The sequence below is a fragment of the Achroia grisella genome, unplaced genomic scaffold (genome assembly GCF_030625045.1).
Source record: "Achroia grisella isolate CSIRO2021 unplaced genomic scaffold, CSIRO_AGI_Agris_v1 utg780, whole genome shotgun sequence".
NCBI classification, from domain to species: domain Eukaryota; kingdom Metazoa; phylum Arthropoda; class Insecta; order Lepidoptera; family Pyralidae; genus Achroia; species Achroia grisella.
Genome location: NW_026713020.1, coordinates 5,233,303 through 5,254,577, shown reverse-complemented (window position 1 = coordinate 5,254,577; position 21,275 = coordinate 5,233,303). Strand labels below are relative to the sequence as shown.

The 21,275-nt window shown below is 32.7% G+C and overlaps 2 protein-coding genes across 2 annotated transcripts; one reads left to right on the top strand and one right to left on the bottom strand.

The window, feature by feature from the left end:
* The first annotated feature begins 4 nt into the window (after positions 1-4).
* LOC131850897 (uncharacterized) lies at positions 5-9,187 on the top strand. Its single transcript, XM_059201282.1, has 10 exons — positions 5-1,050; positions 1,137-1,312; positions 2,062-2,271; positions 2,835-3,043; positions 3,352-3,551; positions 4,037-4,209; positions 4,691-4,836; positions 5,986-6,627; positions 7,469-7,662; positions 8,389-9,187. Exons 1-10 carry the CDS (start codon positions 908-910, stop codon positions 8,990-8,992), a joined length of 2,697 nt encoding a protein of 898 aa, XP_059057265.1. The 5' UTR covers positions 5-907; the 3' UTR covers positions 8,993-9,187.
* A 5,295-nt stretch (positions 9,188-14,482) lies between these two features.
* On the bottom strand, positions 14,483-16,429 carry LOC131851090 (uncharacterized). The gene is made up of 4 exons (XM_059201519.1): positions 16,276-16,429; positions 15,894-16,098; positions 15,101-15,523; positions 14,483-14,656 (listed from the first exon to the last, which is right to left on the bottom strand). The coding sequence occupies exons 2-4, from the start codon at positions 15,923-15,925 to the stop codon at positions 14,536-14,538; spliced, it is 576 nt and encodes a 191-aa protein (XP_059057502.1). The 5' UTR covers positions 15,926-16,098; positions 16,276-16,429; the 3' UTR covers positions 14,483-14,535.
* Between the last annotated feature and the right edge of the window lie 4,846 nt (positions 16,430-21,275).

The following is a 21,275-nucleotide window of genomic DNA, read 5'->3' as shown; positions in this document are numbered from 1 at the left end:
TATATTTGTAATAAATTAATTTGGAAAAATCTTGTAAACATTAATGTTTTTGCGGCTATGAGTTCTGTCCTTTTTGCAGCACTTAAGGGGAGAAGAATTAATCCTAACGAAACAAAAATATCTGTATTAATATGTAATGTTTTTTAGTATTTCCGATAACTACCGGTCTAATGAGATAAAAACTGATTGGGTGTTTTATTTAATATCATAAATTCAATTAAATTTCTACGTAAACAACTCGGCAGAAAAAAAATTGCTGACGAATATACTAAGGGGATCCAATATTTAATTATAACAATAGATCACACAGTATATTTTGTTAAATATCGGTGAGTGGTATTAAAGTAGTAGAAAATGGTCAGTGATCACTACGTTTTTGGTCAACAGAGTAGTATACCTTACTTTTTTTAAATCCATATTCCAACATCTAGACTTCCAGAGCCATAACAACCAACTCGTTCTGAAGTTGTAATTGGACAAAAGAAGTGTAATCAGAATTTACTTATTATTTATTATTTTTTGTACATAAGATTTTAATTTATTAATATAACATTTATTTTGATAATATTTGCAATGAAATTGAACAAGTTTTTTATTTCTTAACTAACAGTTTTTTAAAGTTTTGGTTAGACATGTGTATTATTCAGTTTCAAATCGATCCGCATTAGCCGTTGTGGTGATATGACGTTTAATTGAAAATGAAAACAAATCTTCCTCGTTTTAGTTGAAATTTTTAGTATAATATTAAATATATATACTTAACTATATGAACAAAAGCAATAAGTGGTTCGCTAAATGTCGCGGAATATTAGTGTAATTGTTGTTATCAGTTTGGTCAAATGTTTTTCTACAATAATCATGTGAAATTGAAATATCTGTCTATAGTGCGTTATCTAGTAATAATTTTATGTGGTTTATTACTTTAGTATTAATAAATATGAGTTCCACGGAGTTATCATTGATAGAAAAGCTTAGAAAAGAGAATTCCGACCAGTTTTTTACCTTAGTGCGGATGCACTTGTCCTTTCTAGTGGATATAAACACCGACGAGTGAGTTTTAATCAAATATATTCGAAATCTTGTAAAATTTTGTGTTTACATTATCAGTATTAATAAACGATAATTGTTGTTTTTAGTGTTGATTGTTCAACAGACAAACCAAAGCAATTCCGATGGAATTTTCACAAAAAAACCAAAAATGCAGGTTCCAATTCTAGTCAAAATAACACAAAGAATAGTGAGGTCTGTACTATTACTGAGGAGGGTATGCTGAGGCTTAATGAATTAATAGACTTCCTCTCCAAGACAGAAAGTAAGTGGTCACATTATTTATTTTGTATTGCACAACTTTCTGCCATTTGAATACCTATCTGAAAATGAAATGAAATGAAAAATGTTTATTTCTTTAAAAACAATTCAGTTACAATAACATAGTGTTGGGATGACCTAGTAAGCATGGAAATGCCTGTGTCAGGTACACCCCACTCTTCCATATACATTGTCAAAATCTAATGTCTATCTAATTAACTAACTATTATGTTCTGCTCCTTTTTAATTATTGTAATCTTATGTTTATACAAATAAATCATTATTATAATTTTTTTTTATATTATTATTATTATCTATATACCTTCAGTGGTTAGATAGAGTGATAATGTATAGATTTCATTACACAGTTCAGAAGTATAAGCTCATTATGAAAAAGCCATTTTTATAAGGACATAAAAATCAAAATTGTATGGCACATTACTGTATAAAATAATATAGTTGAGAACACATACAAATTAAATATTAATTACAATTAAGTATGTAAAGTATAGGTTGATGTTTAAAAAAAAATTGAGCAATATTGTTTTGTTTACAGTGCTTAATACTTTATTTTAATTACATTATATAAAATAGGGATAACTGTGCATTAACTAAATTATATCTTAGGTATTACCTACCATAATTATCTTTTTATGTTACATTATTCACAGACAGAACACAGTTATTGGATAAAATATTTTTTGTTCTTAATGGCTTACATGCTAACATAATATTATAATTACTAAATTGCAGATGTCACCCAGGAAGGTATATTTCGTCGGACAGGCTCTCTCAGTCGTCAACAAGAACTCCGTCAGTTACTCCTAACTGGCTCCAACCTTGGTCTAGATGAGGGTAGATTCTCGGTGCATGATTGTGCATCTGTATTGAAAGGGTTCCTAGCTGAATTACCGCAGCCATTACTGATGGATCAGTATTATCAGACTTATTGTACATTAGCTGGTAAGCTTCATTGGATTGCCATGAAATCATAAGGTTCTAACTCCCTCTGTCTTTGACTTTGTTAATAATTACTGAAATTGGTATTACATAATTACATTAAAACTAAACATGTAATACTGGTAGAGCTCTCTGTACCATGGGAAATAAATATACCTAAGGACAATGCAATAAAAACAAATAAATAGTATGAACTACTAAATGAATTAACATAAAATGGTATGTGATTCATTTATATGTTCTCCAAGTGGCAGTGAGACAATAACAACAGTGAAGTCTTCTAAAAGATCTTGGCCTATCTAGAACAGCAATAAGTTCTATAATAGGATGTGTTTCTAAAGCTCCATCTGCAGGCTCTTACCAGATTTGGCTGGGCAGGGAGAGAAACCAGAGCAGTGAAGGTGAGTGTTGATGTATGTTGTCAAGGGGCCCTCAAACCGTACACCCATGTCCCGGCAACTGCTCAGTGTTTCTCTCTCTGCCACATATTAGACTGGACACTGGCATGGTGAATCCTTGGAATGCTCTCAATTTCGTCTCTTGTCAACACTGTTTCTAATTTTCAGCTCAATATCCTCCAAATGCTGAATCATCGGAGACTAAACTCCTCACAGCATTACAACTGCTGCTGCTCCTCTTGTCTCCATTACACAGGAGTTTCTTGGAAAGGCTGCTGACATTGCTTCGGTTAGTCGCCGATAATGAAGCATCCAACCGCATGTCACCAGATACTCTAGCAACTATGTTCACACCACATTTACTGTGTCCAAGAAAGGTAATTTTTTTATTTCCATCTAGACCCAAGTTAAGCTAGCTAAAGCTTGTGTTATATGTACTAGATAACTGATACAAATATATATATTTTTTTCTAAATAAATACACATTATTATTTGTGTCATGAACATCGGAAGTGACTACCGAAGTCGTCAAATAAATTCTCGATAGATCGGAACACACACTTCCCAAGCGCCAAAACATCTCCACACAAAGAGCTCCTCCATAAGACCCACCAATATCCACCACAGTAAAGAGCACATCCCACTCTCCCAATTCTCTCTCTGATCGATGACTGTTGGTTGTCAGCTGTCGCCGGAGACGTTCCACACGGAGGCGGTGGCGCTGGCGCCGGTGATGTCGTTCATGATCCGGCAGGCGGCGCGGCTGTTCCTGGCGCCTGGCCGCCTCGCCACAGACGCGGCCGCCTACTGCAGCCGCCGAGAAGACCTCGCCCGTCGACGCGCCCTCTCTCCAGAACTGGATCTCGACGAGAGCATCACTGACAAGTTAGTGCACACCACTGTTCAGCCTCAATTATTGGGCATGCAAATTTAAAATATAATGTATTTAATTAACTCATATACAAAAATAATGACACATTACAAAAAAGAGGCGCCGCCCTTTCTTGCCAGAACTCGATTTCGACGAGAGCATCAAGAGAGACAAGTTAGTTCACAACACAGTTGCAAATTTTTTTTTAGCTCCTATTAATGGGCATGCAAACTTTAAATAGATTAAGATTTCATTGAAATAGAAACAGATGTAATCTTTATTCAAATAAACTTAATGTCATGCACTTTTGAATATTCACATTATTTTATTCTACGTCAGAGGAACGAACAAAAAACTTACGTGCTCTTTTACATAAATGTGTATTGAATCTTATACAACAGTAAAAACATAAAGTAATAACAATTAATAAGTTACAGTAAACGAATACATCTGCCTGCGCTATCGGTATACACGCAAATTTAAAACCATTATATTTTAGGACTGCGGCAAATACAGTATACACATTCGTGGACCGGCATCGAACCCGCGCTGAGAACGAGAGCAACCCAACAGACACGGCATTAGCGCAGCTATACGCACATATCCAGGCATTGCCTGACTCGCAACATAAGCGACGTCTTATAAAACACTTCAACAGACAGAATGGCTATGGTACGTAACAACGGTGGTTTAGCACACTGCCTTACTATCTGATAATGGTCGCGGGTTCAATTCCATGCACAATACAATAATTTGTATTGATGAGTTTGATTGTTTGTATTGGTCTATTTTTCTATGAATGAATTTACAAAAAAAAATTAAGATGTCTAGTACACATAAAAACAAGTTGTGCTTAGTTTGGAAGGAGATGACGCTGCATGAATTGTCCTTGGGTTATTATTAATTATAATACGGTCTTTTTATTTTATAGCATTGTTGCCTAGTGATTCACAATTCAAATTACCACCAAAATCAAGACGACAACACGTCCCACCTCGTTTTTTAACTCAGGAAAATATTCATAGTGGCCCACCGGCTTAGGAATTGCTGGGGAGTGCCGTATTTTTACTGTCCAAAAAGCGTGACTACTATTCCTCAAAAATATATCGTCAGGGCAAAAGAAACTTAATTATAAGATACTTTTCGATTACAGGTACTCCAATACAAATACAGAGGACGGGCAAAGCCGCCGGTTCCCGTAGTTTTGGAGACTCGATCAAACGGCATATATTCAACAAGGGATTGCTGAACAAGACTCCCAAGAAAGGGTCTGGAAGTGCCATCAATACGGTCGAAGAGGTAACAATGTTTAATTACTATACCTTATTAATATCTCCTCTTATTCATAAAAACTAACACCTAGAAATACATTTTACTATTAAGTGTTTTATCTCATTTATTTAATCAAAAAGTTTGATGGAATAAGATAGAACAGTTCAAGTTGAAGTAAGTTTATTAGATATATAATGTTTTTATGAATATGGGGTGTCATCGCTTGACCTGTAAATCTTTTGTCATTAATCTGAATTTCAGCTTTACTTCTAACAAACGGCATGATGATAAATTTTCTACCATCCACTTATATACCTATATTATATATAATTCAAATTTAAATATTTTAAATTTGAATATTGAATTCTAATTGTGTCAAAGATAAGGTTGGAACTTGGCTGGCCGGGTAGACACCTAGGGGCTATCCATTAATCACGTGAGGCTCGAAAAGGGGAAGAGGGTTCGGCAGTAATCACGATATATTAAAGGGGGGGGGGTTTAAAATGCTAAAAAAACATAACGTGATCTGTAGGGGATCATCACTGATTTACCGACGTACAATTCATGAACGATAATGTAAAACTTGTATTGCAAGAGTAAGGAGTTAAGGACAGAGTTTTTAGTCAGTTCTTTTTGTGTCTGTAATAGACCTACATAATAAAGAAATTTTGGATTTGTATAAAACTTTCAATTAGTATTTTTATAGTGTGATATGCCACTTATGAGTATAGCATTCTGTTTGTGTAAACATCTTGATGCAAGCTACCGTTTTGTTATTGCAAGATAATTGCATGTCTATTTATTATTACGAGAGCGTATATGCAATTTTTGGCGAATAAATTAGTATAGTACTTCTCTTTGCCTTGAGAATTTTTGATGCAATATTTTTCGAGTTTTGGGAATATAAATGAACGTTGAAATAGTTAATGATATAACCTTCAGCAATTAGAAGATATTGTAGAACACACAATTAACTTCTTTTTTAAATGTTATAACACTAATGCAGCACACTATTTTTCTCGGCTCCTAATAGGTGAAGCTGCATAAATGCTCTCTCTCTTTCTAATGATCTTAAACTAACTTGTGTTCATGAGAATCTTGTCTTTCTAATCATAACCTACCTAATTATCTACACCTAACTTTCTAATCACGTCCTAACGCATGCATTCATTGCAGAAGTCGAAAGTGAAATTACGCTACACAGATGACAGTAAAGTCGATGTATCACATAAAAACATTGTATTAAAGAATCTAGCGAACAAAATAGCAAGCACTGAATCATTAGACGATAATGCGGACTACGAATCGGACGCTAGCAATGAAAGTACACTTTCCGAAGGCGCTATAAATAGAACTAAGAAAATGAGCCCCAAATTTGTATCCGAACCAAACTTGAGTGTATTAGATTCACATGATGAAACACCGAAGAATACAAAGAAACGGGGGACAAGGCTGTTCCGTTCAAAAGTGCTGTCAAGCTCGCAGAATTTAAATAAGAAATATCAGAAACGTAATGTAATTAAAGGCACACCGACATCTTGTGTTTCATGCTTCGATGAACAAGATACCGGTTCAGAGAATGATGTCTCGCATCCTGAACCAAATCAGGAACAGACCACAGATGATACTCCGAAGAAGTATGAGGCAGTTGATAAGGAACGTGTGGATTTGAAATTACATTACTTAACAAGTACGCCCGGTGTCTCAGACGCAATTGTTTTCGACGAGAATTGCACTACACCGTTCACGGTAAACTTTAGGCGGGCTTCAATGTCACCTATAACAAAGTCGACGCAGAAATTATCCAAAGCGATGCAGGTTTGTTTTGCATGTGCATGTTTTCATGTTTGTCGATTGATAATAATAGCATTCATTAATGTTTGTAAACTTTAATCTTTAATATTCTTCTTCATTTAAATCATAGAATGAATATAATATCTATAAGAAGCTGTTTATTATAAAAAAAATAAGCAAATTTTTTTTTTTATAACGTATTTAACTCAGGGTATTTTTAAAATTATTTTTTTAATGGTAAACAAGATAACTGGTTACTTGATGGTAATTGGTAACCATCGCCTATAGACGTAAACAACAGTACGGACATTACCTTATAGCGTGACACTCGTACCTCACATGCGTTACCAATCTAGAGGACTAATATGTCATCTTTTATCCTGTAATTAATTTTACCCTATTAATTAGTAATCACAAGTGCTGAGTAATAAATAGGATGCTGACCCTACAAACGAATCATAGTTTACAAAGCAAGCTGCTTGGCGGCTGAAATAGATGACACTGAGGTACATAACTCTGATCATATACATCTACGAGTATTATCGAAGTACGCGCGGCTTACGCTTTATTAATGATGAATATGGAATGCACCCGCCTGCCCTAATGGTATATGCAGGCGGGGTTTCTATGAATGATAATAGGTTTTTTAAATACCTCTATAATATTCATGGAAAACACCCAAACCTATGAAAACAATCATAACTATGTCATGCAAGAATCGAACTCGCTTCTATCGGATGTGATGATAAACTTCTAAATTACTGACGCGAGTTTATATGTCATTGTAATTCCAATATGTCATTATATTACTTTCACTTGTATGACTTTTCACTTGTGGTTTAATAAAAAAATATAAATGTTTCAGGAATCCATAATGACGCCGCGTTCTCGCAAACCGTTGATTATAACATCCGAACAAAGAGACAGCCTCCCTGAAACCAATGAGAACAAGGAACCCAAACCGGAACCAGTGTACCAGTCGATATCACCAAACAATGACAGCGACTTCGTATCATCCGAGGACGAAATGATGTCACGATCATCATTCTCGTGTGACAGGTGATGACCACGAAAGTTAACGTGAGCATGATTCAAAGCTTCGAAATTTGTATTGTATTGTGTTGTTGGAAATTCTGTGTTTTGTATTGAAATTAATATATAACTGTGTACAACTAACATTGAACTAACTAAGCGGCAGCTTGTACTAATAGCTAATAATAATATATATTAGATAAGAGATAGATTTGTTAACTCAACTTTATAATTTGGACCATATCAATATCATAAATTTGAAATTATTGTTTGTCTGTTTGTAAATTATTTTAGTATTAGTTTTATTATGTCATGTCTTCAGCCATTTTTACGTAAACATTAACAAAGAGATGATCAGACAGTTTTTCTTGAGTGAGTTTCGAAGAGTACGAGTTACGAAGTACAACTTCAGTATTCAGTTTTATAAAATACTAGCTGACCCCAAACATGGTTTTGTCATATAAATTAAAATCGCTATTAAAAATTGGGGTTGGTGATAGAAGGGTGAAAATTTAGGGTGGTGTGTATTTTTAAAAATAACAAAAATTAGGGGTTGGAGAAACCTTACCACTTAGGGGTATGAAAAATTATGAAGGTAATTAAAAGGTATGAAAAAGGGGTAGGCGATTCTCAGATCTGAATATGCATATATAGTCAAATTTCATAAAAATCGGTTAAGCCGTTTAGGAGGAGTATGGTAACTAACATTGTGATTCGAGAATTTTATATATAAGATATTGTTATCTTTTACAGGTCCAACTGTACGGCAAACACTTCAAATACCCGTAAGCCTTATGATACTCGCTCAGCCTCCGTTGGTGATGTGAGCCCACTTCGTTCAGAGAACACTAGGTTTGTAATAAGCCACGACAGACCTAACATTATACAGGATTTAAATACAACACTCTCTGGGAACGAAGAAGGCGTACCGCTACCAGTGTTCAAGATATCGCAAGAAACCAGCTATGCTGAGCAAAAGTCTAAAACGCTCACAGAACCGTTCAGGGAATACCTCATGAGTAGATCTGTATTAACCGCAACGCCCGTTGACTTATCGATACTAAACAAATCGAATGACACTGAAGAGAAGATAACAGATTCACTACTGTACTGTCTCGATGGGAATGTCCCATCCGATTTGACATTATCGATCGGTAATTTAGCTGTCGATAAAGAATCGAGTTTGCGGTCACCACTAAAGAATGTTAACGGTATTGTAAATATAGAAAGTCCGAGTAGAAAACGGAGCGCGAGTGTTGTTAACGATGGTTCTGGTATCGAATGTAAGAAATCGATGGTTGAAAAGGAGAATCGAGTAACTGATACACCGTTCGAGATAAGAGAGACTGAACTATAGCGTATATATGTAGGTGTGAATACACCGATTATTGTGATCAATACTGCCTTATTATTTTATAGAATTTGAACGTGAATGTTTTATTTTTAATTTTTGGTGCGAAAATCGCCAGTGCCTTATTCATTGTAAGGCTATTTAATTCGAGCATAAGATATATAAAGTCGAACTCAAAACCATTTATTTAAATACAGTACATTATACCGTCCAGTTAAGCTGCAACTTCATTTAAAAAGGACAAATTACAAATAATTAAATAATAGTTATTTTTTAAAGTAAATTTATTAACTTTATCATTTATTTGGGAATACTTGAACGTTATGCACGTTTATCATATCAGTAATGGTTCTGTAATAGGCATTACTCAGCATATTGTAATAAGTTTTTAATCTATTAAACGGTAGTTTCAGAATCTCCTTCAGTAGAAATCTGTAATTTATATAAACAAACCAATTACAGACTAGTATTAGAGCAAATGATAAATTGTTAGCGGATATTCGTTAACTAATAAGGACCATTCTAAAGACATTTTCATGTTTATGCGTCCGAAGAGAACAGTGAATTAAACTTGTGCATACGTAGTACTTACGTACATACGTGATACTTTGTTACCTTTATAATTTTATTGTTGAAGATGTACTGACCATTTTAATATAATTATATATTAAAATGATGGAAATTTAGTGTCACAATATATTCTTAAATTTAAGCGTACACACAAAAATATTGGTATAAATAGAACAACAAATAGTATTATAATAATAATTATTTTTAATAAAATATTATTACATATCACTGGTTTTTATATTTTGATGTTTTCATTGTGATGATTAGGACAATAATAGATTTATTTCTATTTTAGTACACACATATAAGTTTAATTACAAGTATAAATTGGGTAAATCTGCATGTATGCTACAGCAATACAAAATGGATCATATATTTAAAATATTAAAATAAATAATAAATAAATATTCCTGCACAATTACGTCATATAGTACCACCGTAAGCAGAGCTTGTGTTATATGTACTAGACAAATGATATATACTACTGTAAATACATACATATTATACATAGAAAACACCCAGACCGATACAAACAATCATACTCATGAATACAAATGTTTGTACCGTGCGAGGAATAGAACCCGGAACGATCGTAGGTGAGGCAGTGTGCTAAACTAGACTACCGGGGCGTCTATATCGCACTATTCCTGGAAAAAGTAAGTGGCTTTCGCCAACTTTTCAGGAGTTTAAAAAAAATGTCCTATATTTTTTGTATGAGTTCTAGAAATCAGTTTCAAAGAGAAAATCGTAGGTCACCGTGTGAGGAATAGAACCCGTGACATAGACCCAGGAATAGAAGCGGTGAGCTTAACCACCGAAAACGTCATCAATTAAAATGAAATATACTCACGAATATATTAAGAAAGAATATTATAGAATATATTACCCATTCCTTCCCACTGCCCTATTTTTAGGACACTACATTTAAATTTGTTTTTCAACAAACTATGTAATTATACTGTAGATACTACTGAAATTTGTATTTTAAAATATTTTTTCTATTAAAATACTTTTTTTTGGTAGTAATACATATTTACGTCATTTTAATACATATTATAACTTTTTTTTAATGTATTAAGACCTTAATCCTATTACATCGACGCTTGGGAAGTAATGGTTTATATTATCTAATCTTAATCTTAATAATAATATTATAAACGCTAATGTTTGTAAGTATGGATTTTTGTTACTAAAACTACTGAACGGATTTTGATGAAACTACAGTATATAATATAGAAATATATGAATACAGAAAAATAAATATATTATTTTTCTGTATTTATCTATTTTTATATTTCAATAAAAATAAACATACTAATATATCCATATAAAATATAAGGATCTTTTCAATATGAATTTGGGTTGACATCTTCTGAGGCCAACAGGAAGTGCATTCCAAGATCGATGGCAGAAATACTGAAGGATTAAGATAAGAAATTAGAGCGATGAGGAGTATGTAGCATGAGATTAGAAGAGCACAGTTCACGACAATGTGATGAACTTAGAAATTGAATTCTTTGAGGCACTGTGGAGCTAGTGGATATATAGAATAGAAAAGACATTATTACACCATCCTTTATCCTAAATAATAAAAACGCTCGAGTTAAAATTATCTTCAGTCACGCATATAACATGCTTTAGCGTCAATTAATGGTTAAAGTTCTATATGACGACCGCGACGAATTAATACTGCGGTGACCCCAAGACCGTACACTGATACACTACGCAAATGGTCTCATTAATGACTTCACGCTCTTGCCCTTATCTAAGGACAAGACGTGAGTGATAATGTAACATATTGCTTTATTATTTTGTCTAGTAAACACTCACATACTTCAGTTATGGAAGGTCAAATTAGTATGCCCAGAGTGTTGTTACTTCGTGTAACTTAGATTGATTTAAAAGGTCAGACGGGTTATATAGCCGCAGGCTGCAAGGGATTCTATTAGCCTGAATCCGAGTTTATTCGTCGATAACAGTCCTACAACTTAAGTAGGTATGTGTACCTCCTTTTTATTCTCGGAATATGATATTGCCTGAACGGACAACAAGCCACAAATATAAATAAGAATATTCTACTCTTTTTGAAACCAATTGAAGCAGGTTAAATCTATTTTTTTTATATAATCGCCCATGAGATAGCATGACGAAAACCGAATAGAAACGAACACTAGCACTAGCTAGTGTTCGTTTCTATTCGGTTACACTAGTATGATATTTAGGTATAGTTAAAAATGGTAAAGCATGGAAAGAAACGCTCGCCATCGACACGCTGGAATCTAAGTGGTCTAGGTGGAGGAGTGCGGTTTCAGAGGAGCTTTCGGTCCGTGTACACGATTTTGGAATGAACTACCTACCGAGATTTTCTCGATAGACTACAGCATGTCAGATCAGAGGGGTCGTATGCTTGTCCATCATCGTAGTACAAAAAATATTACGTCTACTTTTATTTGACTTTTATTACACTATAATTGACGCAGTGGAAGCGTGTTATTTTTTTTTTATGGATGACAATGGAATGGTTCAACCTCCTGCGCTAACGGTTTACGCTATCTAGGCACCAATGGAGGATGATAAGATGAACATGAGGTCAGGTAAGTTAGCCCATCGTGACCAATTCACCAAGAATTTATCACGATGGTTTCCAGGGGGAACCGCGTGGAGGTCAACCTGACACGGTACATGACTAGCAATGGGGTCAACAGTCCACATTACTAACAATCCCCTTCCCCCTCGGAAGCGTGCTATTGGCATTTTATATATGTAGGCACGAGCAAATAAGAATACTATACTGTGTTTAAAAGCATCCAATAGGAATTACATGGGGTAAGCATCTTCAGTAGAGACTCAGTCCAAATTTATTATATTTCTAAATATCTTGTTATAATTAATTTTTTTGTATTAAACTACTATAAATATAGTCTTTTACACATGTATTTATCATTATCTACAATTGTATAATTGCGGTGTAGTGATTATATTTAATTGTTAGCGGAACTCTTATTTATCTTGAGCAATCGTTATTTAAATTATAAATATTGTCAATAGGGTTCATGAACTTGACATTTTAAACATTAGATATTATCTACAACTGGAGCTGACAAAATGTGAACACGTGAAGCTGTAGTTTTTATTACAGCATAATAGGTTTGTTTGAAATAATTTAATAGATTTTGTTATAAAAGATCATAGACAAAATAGTATTTATTCTATTCTAACATGCTATAGTAACAATCATATTATTGGGGCACGACATGTAGTCTTGATATTTCTCAAAATCTTAAGAACAAATTTAATAAATTCAAAGTTTAAAAAAAGAGTTAAAAAAAAACCATACAATTAAGAAGCATAAATGCATTTGGATATCATACAACTTACCTAAAACACTATTTTACCTTACTTTTCCTCTGACGTCCTTACCTATTTGTCGCTACACTAACCACAAGTTAAAATGTTATTTAAAAAATATACACTAACCGTGCTCGCGATTTCACCCGCGTGAAATTTATAGCCTACTCTTATGTATAAGCTATATTATTGTAAAGTTTCATTGAAATCCATTTAGTAGTACCATACTCACGAACTTCTGCGTTTGTAATATTAGTTAGATTATAACACATATTTGGAGTCCTAGTGATGGCATACTATGTGACATTATGATTACTACATTGTTTGTTTCTTTCTTTCCTACAAAACGTTAGTAAGTTTATTATAAGCAATAATAAGACACTATCTTAGGATACGAGTATCTCTATAGTTGTAATTGGTAGCTCGTCAAGTATCAAGTTATTAACAGGATGTAGCTTCTTGGTAACTTTTACTATGTATCCAGGACTTATCTATCTCTAGTAAGTGATTAGTGACTATACGAAAACTATCTAGATCATAATGTAAACGTGCCATCTTCATCATAGAGCGGATTCAACTTTGTACATAAGATTGAAAGTCATAAATCCTTGTGATATGATAGTGTATCATAGTGTTTTATTATTAATTAAGATTTATCGATTATTAAGTTTTAATAAACTTATAATTGTATTTATTCGACAGATAAAATGTAACTAAAACCTTCTATTATATAATGGTTTCATGACATCTTGTTTATCTATAGTAGCGGTACTACCCGCGGTATTACCCGCGCTTAGGGAATTACACTCTCAAACTAGCATCACTGTCTTGATTTTTTCATAGTATAGTCAATGAGCTTGTAATACACCCGATGGTTTGGTATACAATATTGGACTATTCCGAGTATTCCTTTTCAGGGCTTTGGGGATCGTCGGCCCTTACGATCGATGGGCCTTCTTGGCGATATTATGTATTACAAAAATGCATGGTAATTATATATATCTTTATTGTCTAGTACCCGTAATAAAAATCTGCGACTTTGAGATTAGATTGCGCTGTATTAATTATTCGGGGGACATTATTATATGTCCTTACTGCGGTACCATACTAATATCAACATAATATTAGTTTTCTTTGTCAGCGAGTTATATAAAAATTAAATTAACTCAAAAAACATTTTGGTGAGAATTGTTCGAATAGTTCATAATGCTACCAACGATTTTTTAGGCGTTATCGTTACTGGATCCATTAGCCCCTGGAGTACAATGATCAAAATTTTTGTTCATCATTATAAATAAAAGAACTCTATAATAATTACAGTATTCGACTTATCATTGGTGATATTTATAGGCACAAATAAAAAGTTAAAACTAATAAAAAGTTATCACAATTTACAATAAAAAATTATCGTATTCAGTATTTTCGATACAGTTTAATCTCTTTATATAAATTTAAATAATTACATTTTTATTTGTAGACACAATTTACATAAGAGGTCGATCTTAAATTTCGTCACACCCAGTTCAGTATTTTTAGGTTACCATTTTTGTAAGTTGTGATGTGAACCCCTTGTTAAACAATGTCACACTAGTTCAAAAAAGATTATTTTTTAGAAAAAAAATTAAGGTTTCTCATGTAAGTAAAATTAATGCGAATGTGATAATTAGTAGGCAAGATAAACAGCAGTAGAATTGACAACAGACCCGGTAGCAGCAGTTCATGCACCGGGTGCCATGTGAGTCGGTGCTTTTGCTGAAAAAAAAAATACAAGAAATTTATGATCTTAAGAGTAAAAGACTGAACGATAGACTGACTTCATGATTCAATAAAATGCAATTCTGTAATATAACTACGATCACATTATAAAATGTATATCTACTGTGAAGAACTTTCTCACTTTTTTTTACTTCTGGAATATACGTAATGGAGACCTATTGGCCAAAGGGGAGGAATGTATACTGCCGGAGCCCTATAGGCTAGAAACCTGATGGTATATACCTAGATAACCTCTCCGTTCATGCCGGGGGAGAACTCAAAAACTCAGTCTTCCGCTTCCCCGCCCTGAAGGAAGACTTGACCACGATGTGCTCGATATACTAACCTGACGACATTCTCATCCTATCGTTCTTCACTGTCACTACAGCATATACCATTACTGTAGGCAGGGGCATCATTCTATCACAAAAAAATACTCACTATCTTTTGACCGTCACATAGCGGGATTCTACTTTTGGTTTAGCACTGATTGCTTTTCCTTTTTTGAACACTTTTTCGGATTTCGTCTTCACAATTGTGGTCGACGACGGCGCGTACTTCTCTAGTAGCTTCTGCTGCTTTTTTAACTGTTCCAAAAACTCTATCTCCCTCTCTCTTCTGGCTATTTCAATATTCTTCTGTATTTTCCTTTTTTCTTCCTTTTTGTAATCTCTTAATGCCCTGCGACGTTTATACCATCTACAAATATTGAATCGTCGTGTCGAAATTTCGTATTTGGGAGAGTTTCGTTGCAATGTTCTAAATTTTTTTTTTATTTTGACTATGGTGGGTGATTTCTCTTTGTAGTGGTTGATGATTACTGATGTGGGGAGATGTCGTGGCTCTTCAATATATGTTAGAGGTCTGAAAATAAACTAATTGATGTAGAGAGTAATATATGATAAGATCAATTATGATAATTCATTCATTATAAATATGGAGTTATTTTTTATTAAAGTTAAGAAACGATGATAAATAATATCAATATGAATACATAATATTCTAAGAAACATGGATATTTAGGCTATTACAAATATATATATATATATATGTATAGCTCTATATTAATTTTTTTTTTCAAATTTTGCAAATACCTGATTATTTTGCCTCATCATTACTTTCCTTGTTTCTGAAGGGATAGGCATGAGAGGACACTCGGTCATCTCATGTCTATCCCTTAGCTAAGGGCCTTAATTAATAGATACAGTACTAGATTCCTTTATATTTATTTTACCTTTTATATTTTGCCACAATGTAAAAATACATTTGGACATCTTTACTCAAATGAAAACAATAAACCAATTACTTTATAAATTTCTTGTTCTTCTATCCTGAACATATTTTTTCTTCTTGACAATAGCACAGTTTTCCCTTCGATGACTGAAGTACTTTATGTATTGAAAAACTCACCACATTATTGTTTTATTGGGCATTTGTTGCTGTAATATTGAAGTTTTACGTATTTCATTTCATTGGCTAAGCAAATAAACACTACGTTTTGGAGAAGACACTGCCCTAATAATTTCGAATTTAATTTGTAACTATATAACCTACTACAGTGTGAAAATATAAAAAAATATTTCATTAAAATAAATGCCTTGTTATAATTGACGCACGTGTTTGTTGAGGAGAAAATCCTAAAAAACAATCTATATCTACATATAAACTTAGCCTTAGTTTGCAATAATAAAAAGGTTGTAAAGGTAAAAAATTGGTTACAACGTTTTATACAACAGCAATTTTGTTATAAGTGATGACGCCCAGATGACATTAAACCAGAAATGACTTGAGAATTATACTTAGACAGTTTTCTTTCTCTACAATTGCTTGGTTTACTTGCTTACCAGTAATTACACGTGTACATACAATATTGTTTTTTTTTTATTATATAGGCAGGCAAAATTTTCTATATTATACAGCCTTGTGTTTTTACTAAAGTTTTAATTAGACAGCTTCAATCTAAGAAGAGTTACTGACTAATATCATTTAATACAGGAGAGGATTAAAAGCCCACATTTTTTACTGATGACAAGTACGTTTTGTATGCTACGTAGCGATTTCTAAGTTTTATTTATTTATCTATTATTTGTTTGATTGTCAGATTAAGCGTATCACTTTTTAAATATTATTGAGAGCATTTATTAAAATATAGATATAAATTGCAATGAGGCATTATATAAATTGAGAAAGTATTTATTCTACCTTGAACCACACTTGAAATTTAATTTGTGCCATGTTTTATTTCAAAATAGCTTTCGTAATACCTACTTAATTAAAATTAAATTTAATAATAAAATGAGTCAATCATTTTTAGAACTACATAACAAACGATAGGGAAAATTTTATTCTTTTCCACATATTCCACATAATCGGACTCGATTTTCCATAGTATGATTTGTTATGTTCCCTACAATATCCACTCCAATACTACCCCTGATTTTAATGTCGTATGTTTCCCATTAAATTAAACAAATAGGATGTAAAATTGATTTTGAAATTGATTGCGCTGTTTTTTATTTTACATTATTTGTTGTATGTGTGTAAGTTTTCGACTTGGTAGAGAAAAAATAAAGGTAAAAAAAAGAAATTGAGCCTGTTTCTGGTGAGTTTAAAGTGACATAAAAATTACTAATTCAAGTGTTGAATTTAAGATTGTGAAAGAATCTTCTTAAGACTGAATTAGAGATGGAATTATATATAGTCAATTCGTATAGAATTACAACGCCCTGGTATACCTTTTGTTTATTTCTGTATTTGTTTTTATGAATTAGTTTACCAGTCAACGTCAGTTTCCACCTTTAATTAAAACCTATTTATAAATTGTCGTAAACATCCATAGAACTCTCTTGGGTTCGTTACTCTGACTCGCGGTTGACTATTTTTAAATGATAGATAATAAGATAAAATTACCCATTTTTATGGCGAGCAATAAGAAAAATGAAAAATCATTTCAAGTAATAAAATCCGCAGGGAAATCTTACTAATATAATAAATGCGAAGGTTTGTGAGTATGGATGGATCTTTGTTATTCTTTCACGCAAAAACAACTGAATGGATTTATTGAAACTTTACTGTAATATAGCTTACTAGTTACCTATCCCGGCTTCGCACGGGTGAACATATATATTACATATAAACCTTCCTCTTCAATCACTCTATCTACTAAAGAAAACTGCTTCAAAATCCGTTACGTAGTTTCAAACATTAATCATACATAGGGATGGACAGACGGCGAAAGCGTCTTTGTTTTATACTATGTAATGATATATCAGAATAATAGGCTATAATTTAAAAAGATATGTAAATTGGGCGATATATAACGATATGACTGGTGCAGAAGAAGTTGCGCCGGTCAGCTAGTAAAAAATTATTATAGATTACAAATTGAAACATGGGGTAGTTAAATAGCTCCTATAGGAAGTTGTCTTATAAATATGTCTCAATGTATATGTACTTAGGTATATTTGTCACAACTCTAGTGAAATCGTAACAGGCCGTTAGTAACAAGGAATATTCGTATATGACTTGACAATTAGTAATATTTACATTACTAAAGATGGAGAATACTGAAATAGTAGCTAATTAACAAGATATATGCGACATCAAAACGGTGTTGGATTATGTTCTAGGTGTAATTCATGAATAAATTGTTCGGGTATCTTTGATTCGTTAGTAAAATAGAACAGTATTGTTTACTTAGCATTTATTTATACATATTATATATGTATTAACATTAATGATAGACAAGATGAACAGTAAAAAAATATTAAATATATGACACTTCTGTGATAAAATAGTTCTTGTACTGTTATTAAAACGGCTACTGATTTATATTTTAATATGTTTAACAAATAATACTATATGTATGTTACGTGTAATAAAAGAAAGAAAGAAAAAGATATATATTTAGCGCATAGGTATAGTCTACAAAATAAACATGTAAAATATAATATAATATAACCAAATTTGTTATCAGCTTTGTGTCTAGACTGTAATGCCCAAACGCAGATTTTCATTGGTACCAAGAGTAATTTTGGTAATAATGAAGTAGTCTGAGGCTGTAATAGTTCTACATAATCTGAGCAACTATTATTATTCCTGAGGGAATTACAAGAAATTTATTCTGAGTGAATACCAACGTAACAATTACATAAGTGTTTAAAGTTTCAATATTCTAGCCATAGTTTATACCCTACGTTAATCGATCAGTTACTTCTGACAGGTCTCTTCATATATATATTAATACTTATAACCTACCACTTTATTATATTATTATATATATAGATTATATAATATATAACAGAATTAACGCAATATCTACATTAAAGTAGTTGCGTAGAATCGGTTACTGATTATTTACATATTTTGTAATCAGTGTAGATAAATTATAAAGACTACATAAATATGTTCACTGACGTCATAAACAGAACAAAAGGTACCTACGTATGTACATATAATCACCCAGGTAAAATCTCAATAACGAATTGATTTAAAAAAAAATCCTAAAAAGATAAATGCTTAAAGTCGTAATCATAGGAGTCTGTAATGGATCTACACGAATAAAGATATTATGAATAGAATTCAATATATATATACAAGTTATATTTAATAACAAGACTCAAATTATGATTTATTGAATAAACAGCTTGTTGCTTGAAAGCAAACTGTGGCGTGTAAATTTAATTTGTAAGACGCCGAGAGCGCTGCTAAAGCTAGCTAGCTAAACTACCGGAATTCTATCTTGTCTGGATTTAAGAAAACTAAATTTGGATAAGGTATAAAAATAAAAGTTTGTTCAAAATATCCACCGAATAAATTAGATATCGCCGCATCTAAATTTTATGAAATTTATGCATTTAATGTATTCTCAAAATGTTAATAACAAATACCTAATACTGATAATAACCCAGGAGAATTTACGTAGCGCAATCTAGTCCCAAGCTAGGTATTCCTTGTGTCATGAGTACAAGACAACTGATAGAAATATTTAAATACATACATGTAGGTTCCTGGACCTACATGTATTATTGCGCTATGTAAATTCTCCTGGGTTATTATCAGTATTAGGTATTTTTTATTAACATTTTGAGAATACATTAAATGCATAATTTAAATGCATAAATACCTTAAATAGCGATGACATATACATTTCGCTAGGTTTATAAGCAGCAGGGGGCGAGCATATCGCCGCTTGTCAGGTTCTTTTGTTTCAGTCGACCTCCTCGTGGTGCCCCAGGATACTATCATGGTAAATTCTTAGTGAATTGGCCACTATGGGGGTAACTGCTACCCTCCTCCACTGGTACTGCTAGCGTATATCATTTCATTCTATTATCATCATCATCAATTCAGCCCGGAAGACATCTACTGCTGAACAAAGACCTTCTTTAAGTATCTCCACAACGATCGGTCCTGCGCTACTCGCATCCAACTACTCTTTCAGCGATCTTGACCAGATCATCGGTCCACTTTTAGAGGGCTGCCCACGCTGCCCTTTGTTCCGTGGACATTCTTATTTCATTCTATATGCTTACATTAAAAAAATCTATTCATTCTGGGGGTACGCTGTGTGTCTAAAAACTGTGAAATTCTTATCCATTAATCCACGATATTCTGCTTCCTCGTTATAGTTCCGTTGTTCGTTGCTTTCGAATTCATTTAGCGTCGAGTCTGTACTCTGTATGACATATTTACAGTTCACACGTTCTGTGCCATCCAAGTAGGTACATGGTAGGGTACTGTACATGTGTATAAAGTAGAATGAAACAGCTTAAATAAAACCATAGACAAAGTTTACGGAGAAGACATTTATGAACGAAGCATTTTCATTGGGCAATTAACGTAATTTTTGTTTCTTTTCATTGACTAATTTGATAACATTTTTAAAATTACAGTACATGGGTCTAGTGATGTGAAATAAAAAAAATCTATACATTAATAACTGAATAAATAATTTCAAATTTCATAAAATCGTAAACTGAAATTAACATTTTTAGAATCGGTTACAGATGGGGTATAATCTAAGTATATTTAGAAAAGGTATACAAAGCAGTACACTGTACAAGGTTTTGTGTTATATTAATTTATTTACGAGATGCATATAAGTACCTTGGTGCTTAGTAAATAATTTAGTGAATTCAAACCACAACACCCCTGAGCACACTAATTTATAATGCTATTCATTCGGTATTATATTATCAATACCTAAGTATAGTGAACAATACAGAGTAATCTTGCTATTTGAGTTCTGTTCAATAGCACTCAGTCTTGTAGTAAATAATGCTGTTAATTTGTATTACACGTATATGGGGTTTATATATATATAATTAATATGTTTGAAGTTTAAAAAGCATGTCAATATTACAAGCCACTAAAATGCATTTTTAAAAGTAAGAATGTTTTAAAAACAGAATTCGAATTGCGCGGGAACCGCCCCGCTTTTACAATTTATGCAAACTTAAGAATATAAATTGTATATTAATCTTAGATACCTGCTTACTTTATAATTAATTATAACCAGTTTTTGCTTGTAATGGTGTATTTACATATTTTTTATTAGACTTTAACACAATAACCAAAAAATCTTAACACAATACAGCAACAATATATAGGAACT

Coding starts and splice junctions, on each gene's coding strand:
- LOC131850897 (XM_059201282.1), top strand. CDS start 908: ATGTGGTTTATTACTTTAGTATTAATAAATATGAGTTCCACGGAGTTA. Junction 3,552..4,036: donor GACGAGAGCATCACTGACAA/GTTAGTGCACAC, acceptor ATTATATTTTAG/GACTGCGGCAAATACAGTAT. Junction 4,837..5,985: donor CCATCAATACGGTCGAAGAG/GTAACAATGTTT, acceptor CATTCATTGCAG/AAGTCGAAAGTGAAATTACG.
- LOC131851090 (XM_059201519.1), bottom strand. CDS start 15,925: ATGTATTTTTACATTGTGGCAAAATATAAAAG. Junction 15,524..15,893: donor ATTGTGGCAAAATATAAAAG/GTAAAATAAATA, acceptor GTTTATTTTCAG/ACCTCTAACATATATTGAAG. Junction 14,657..15,100: donor TATGTGACGGTCAAAAGATA/GTGAGTATTTTT, acceptor TTTTTTTTTCAG/CAAAAGCACCGACTCACATG.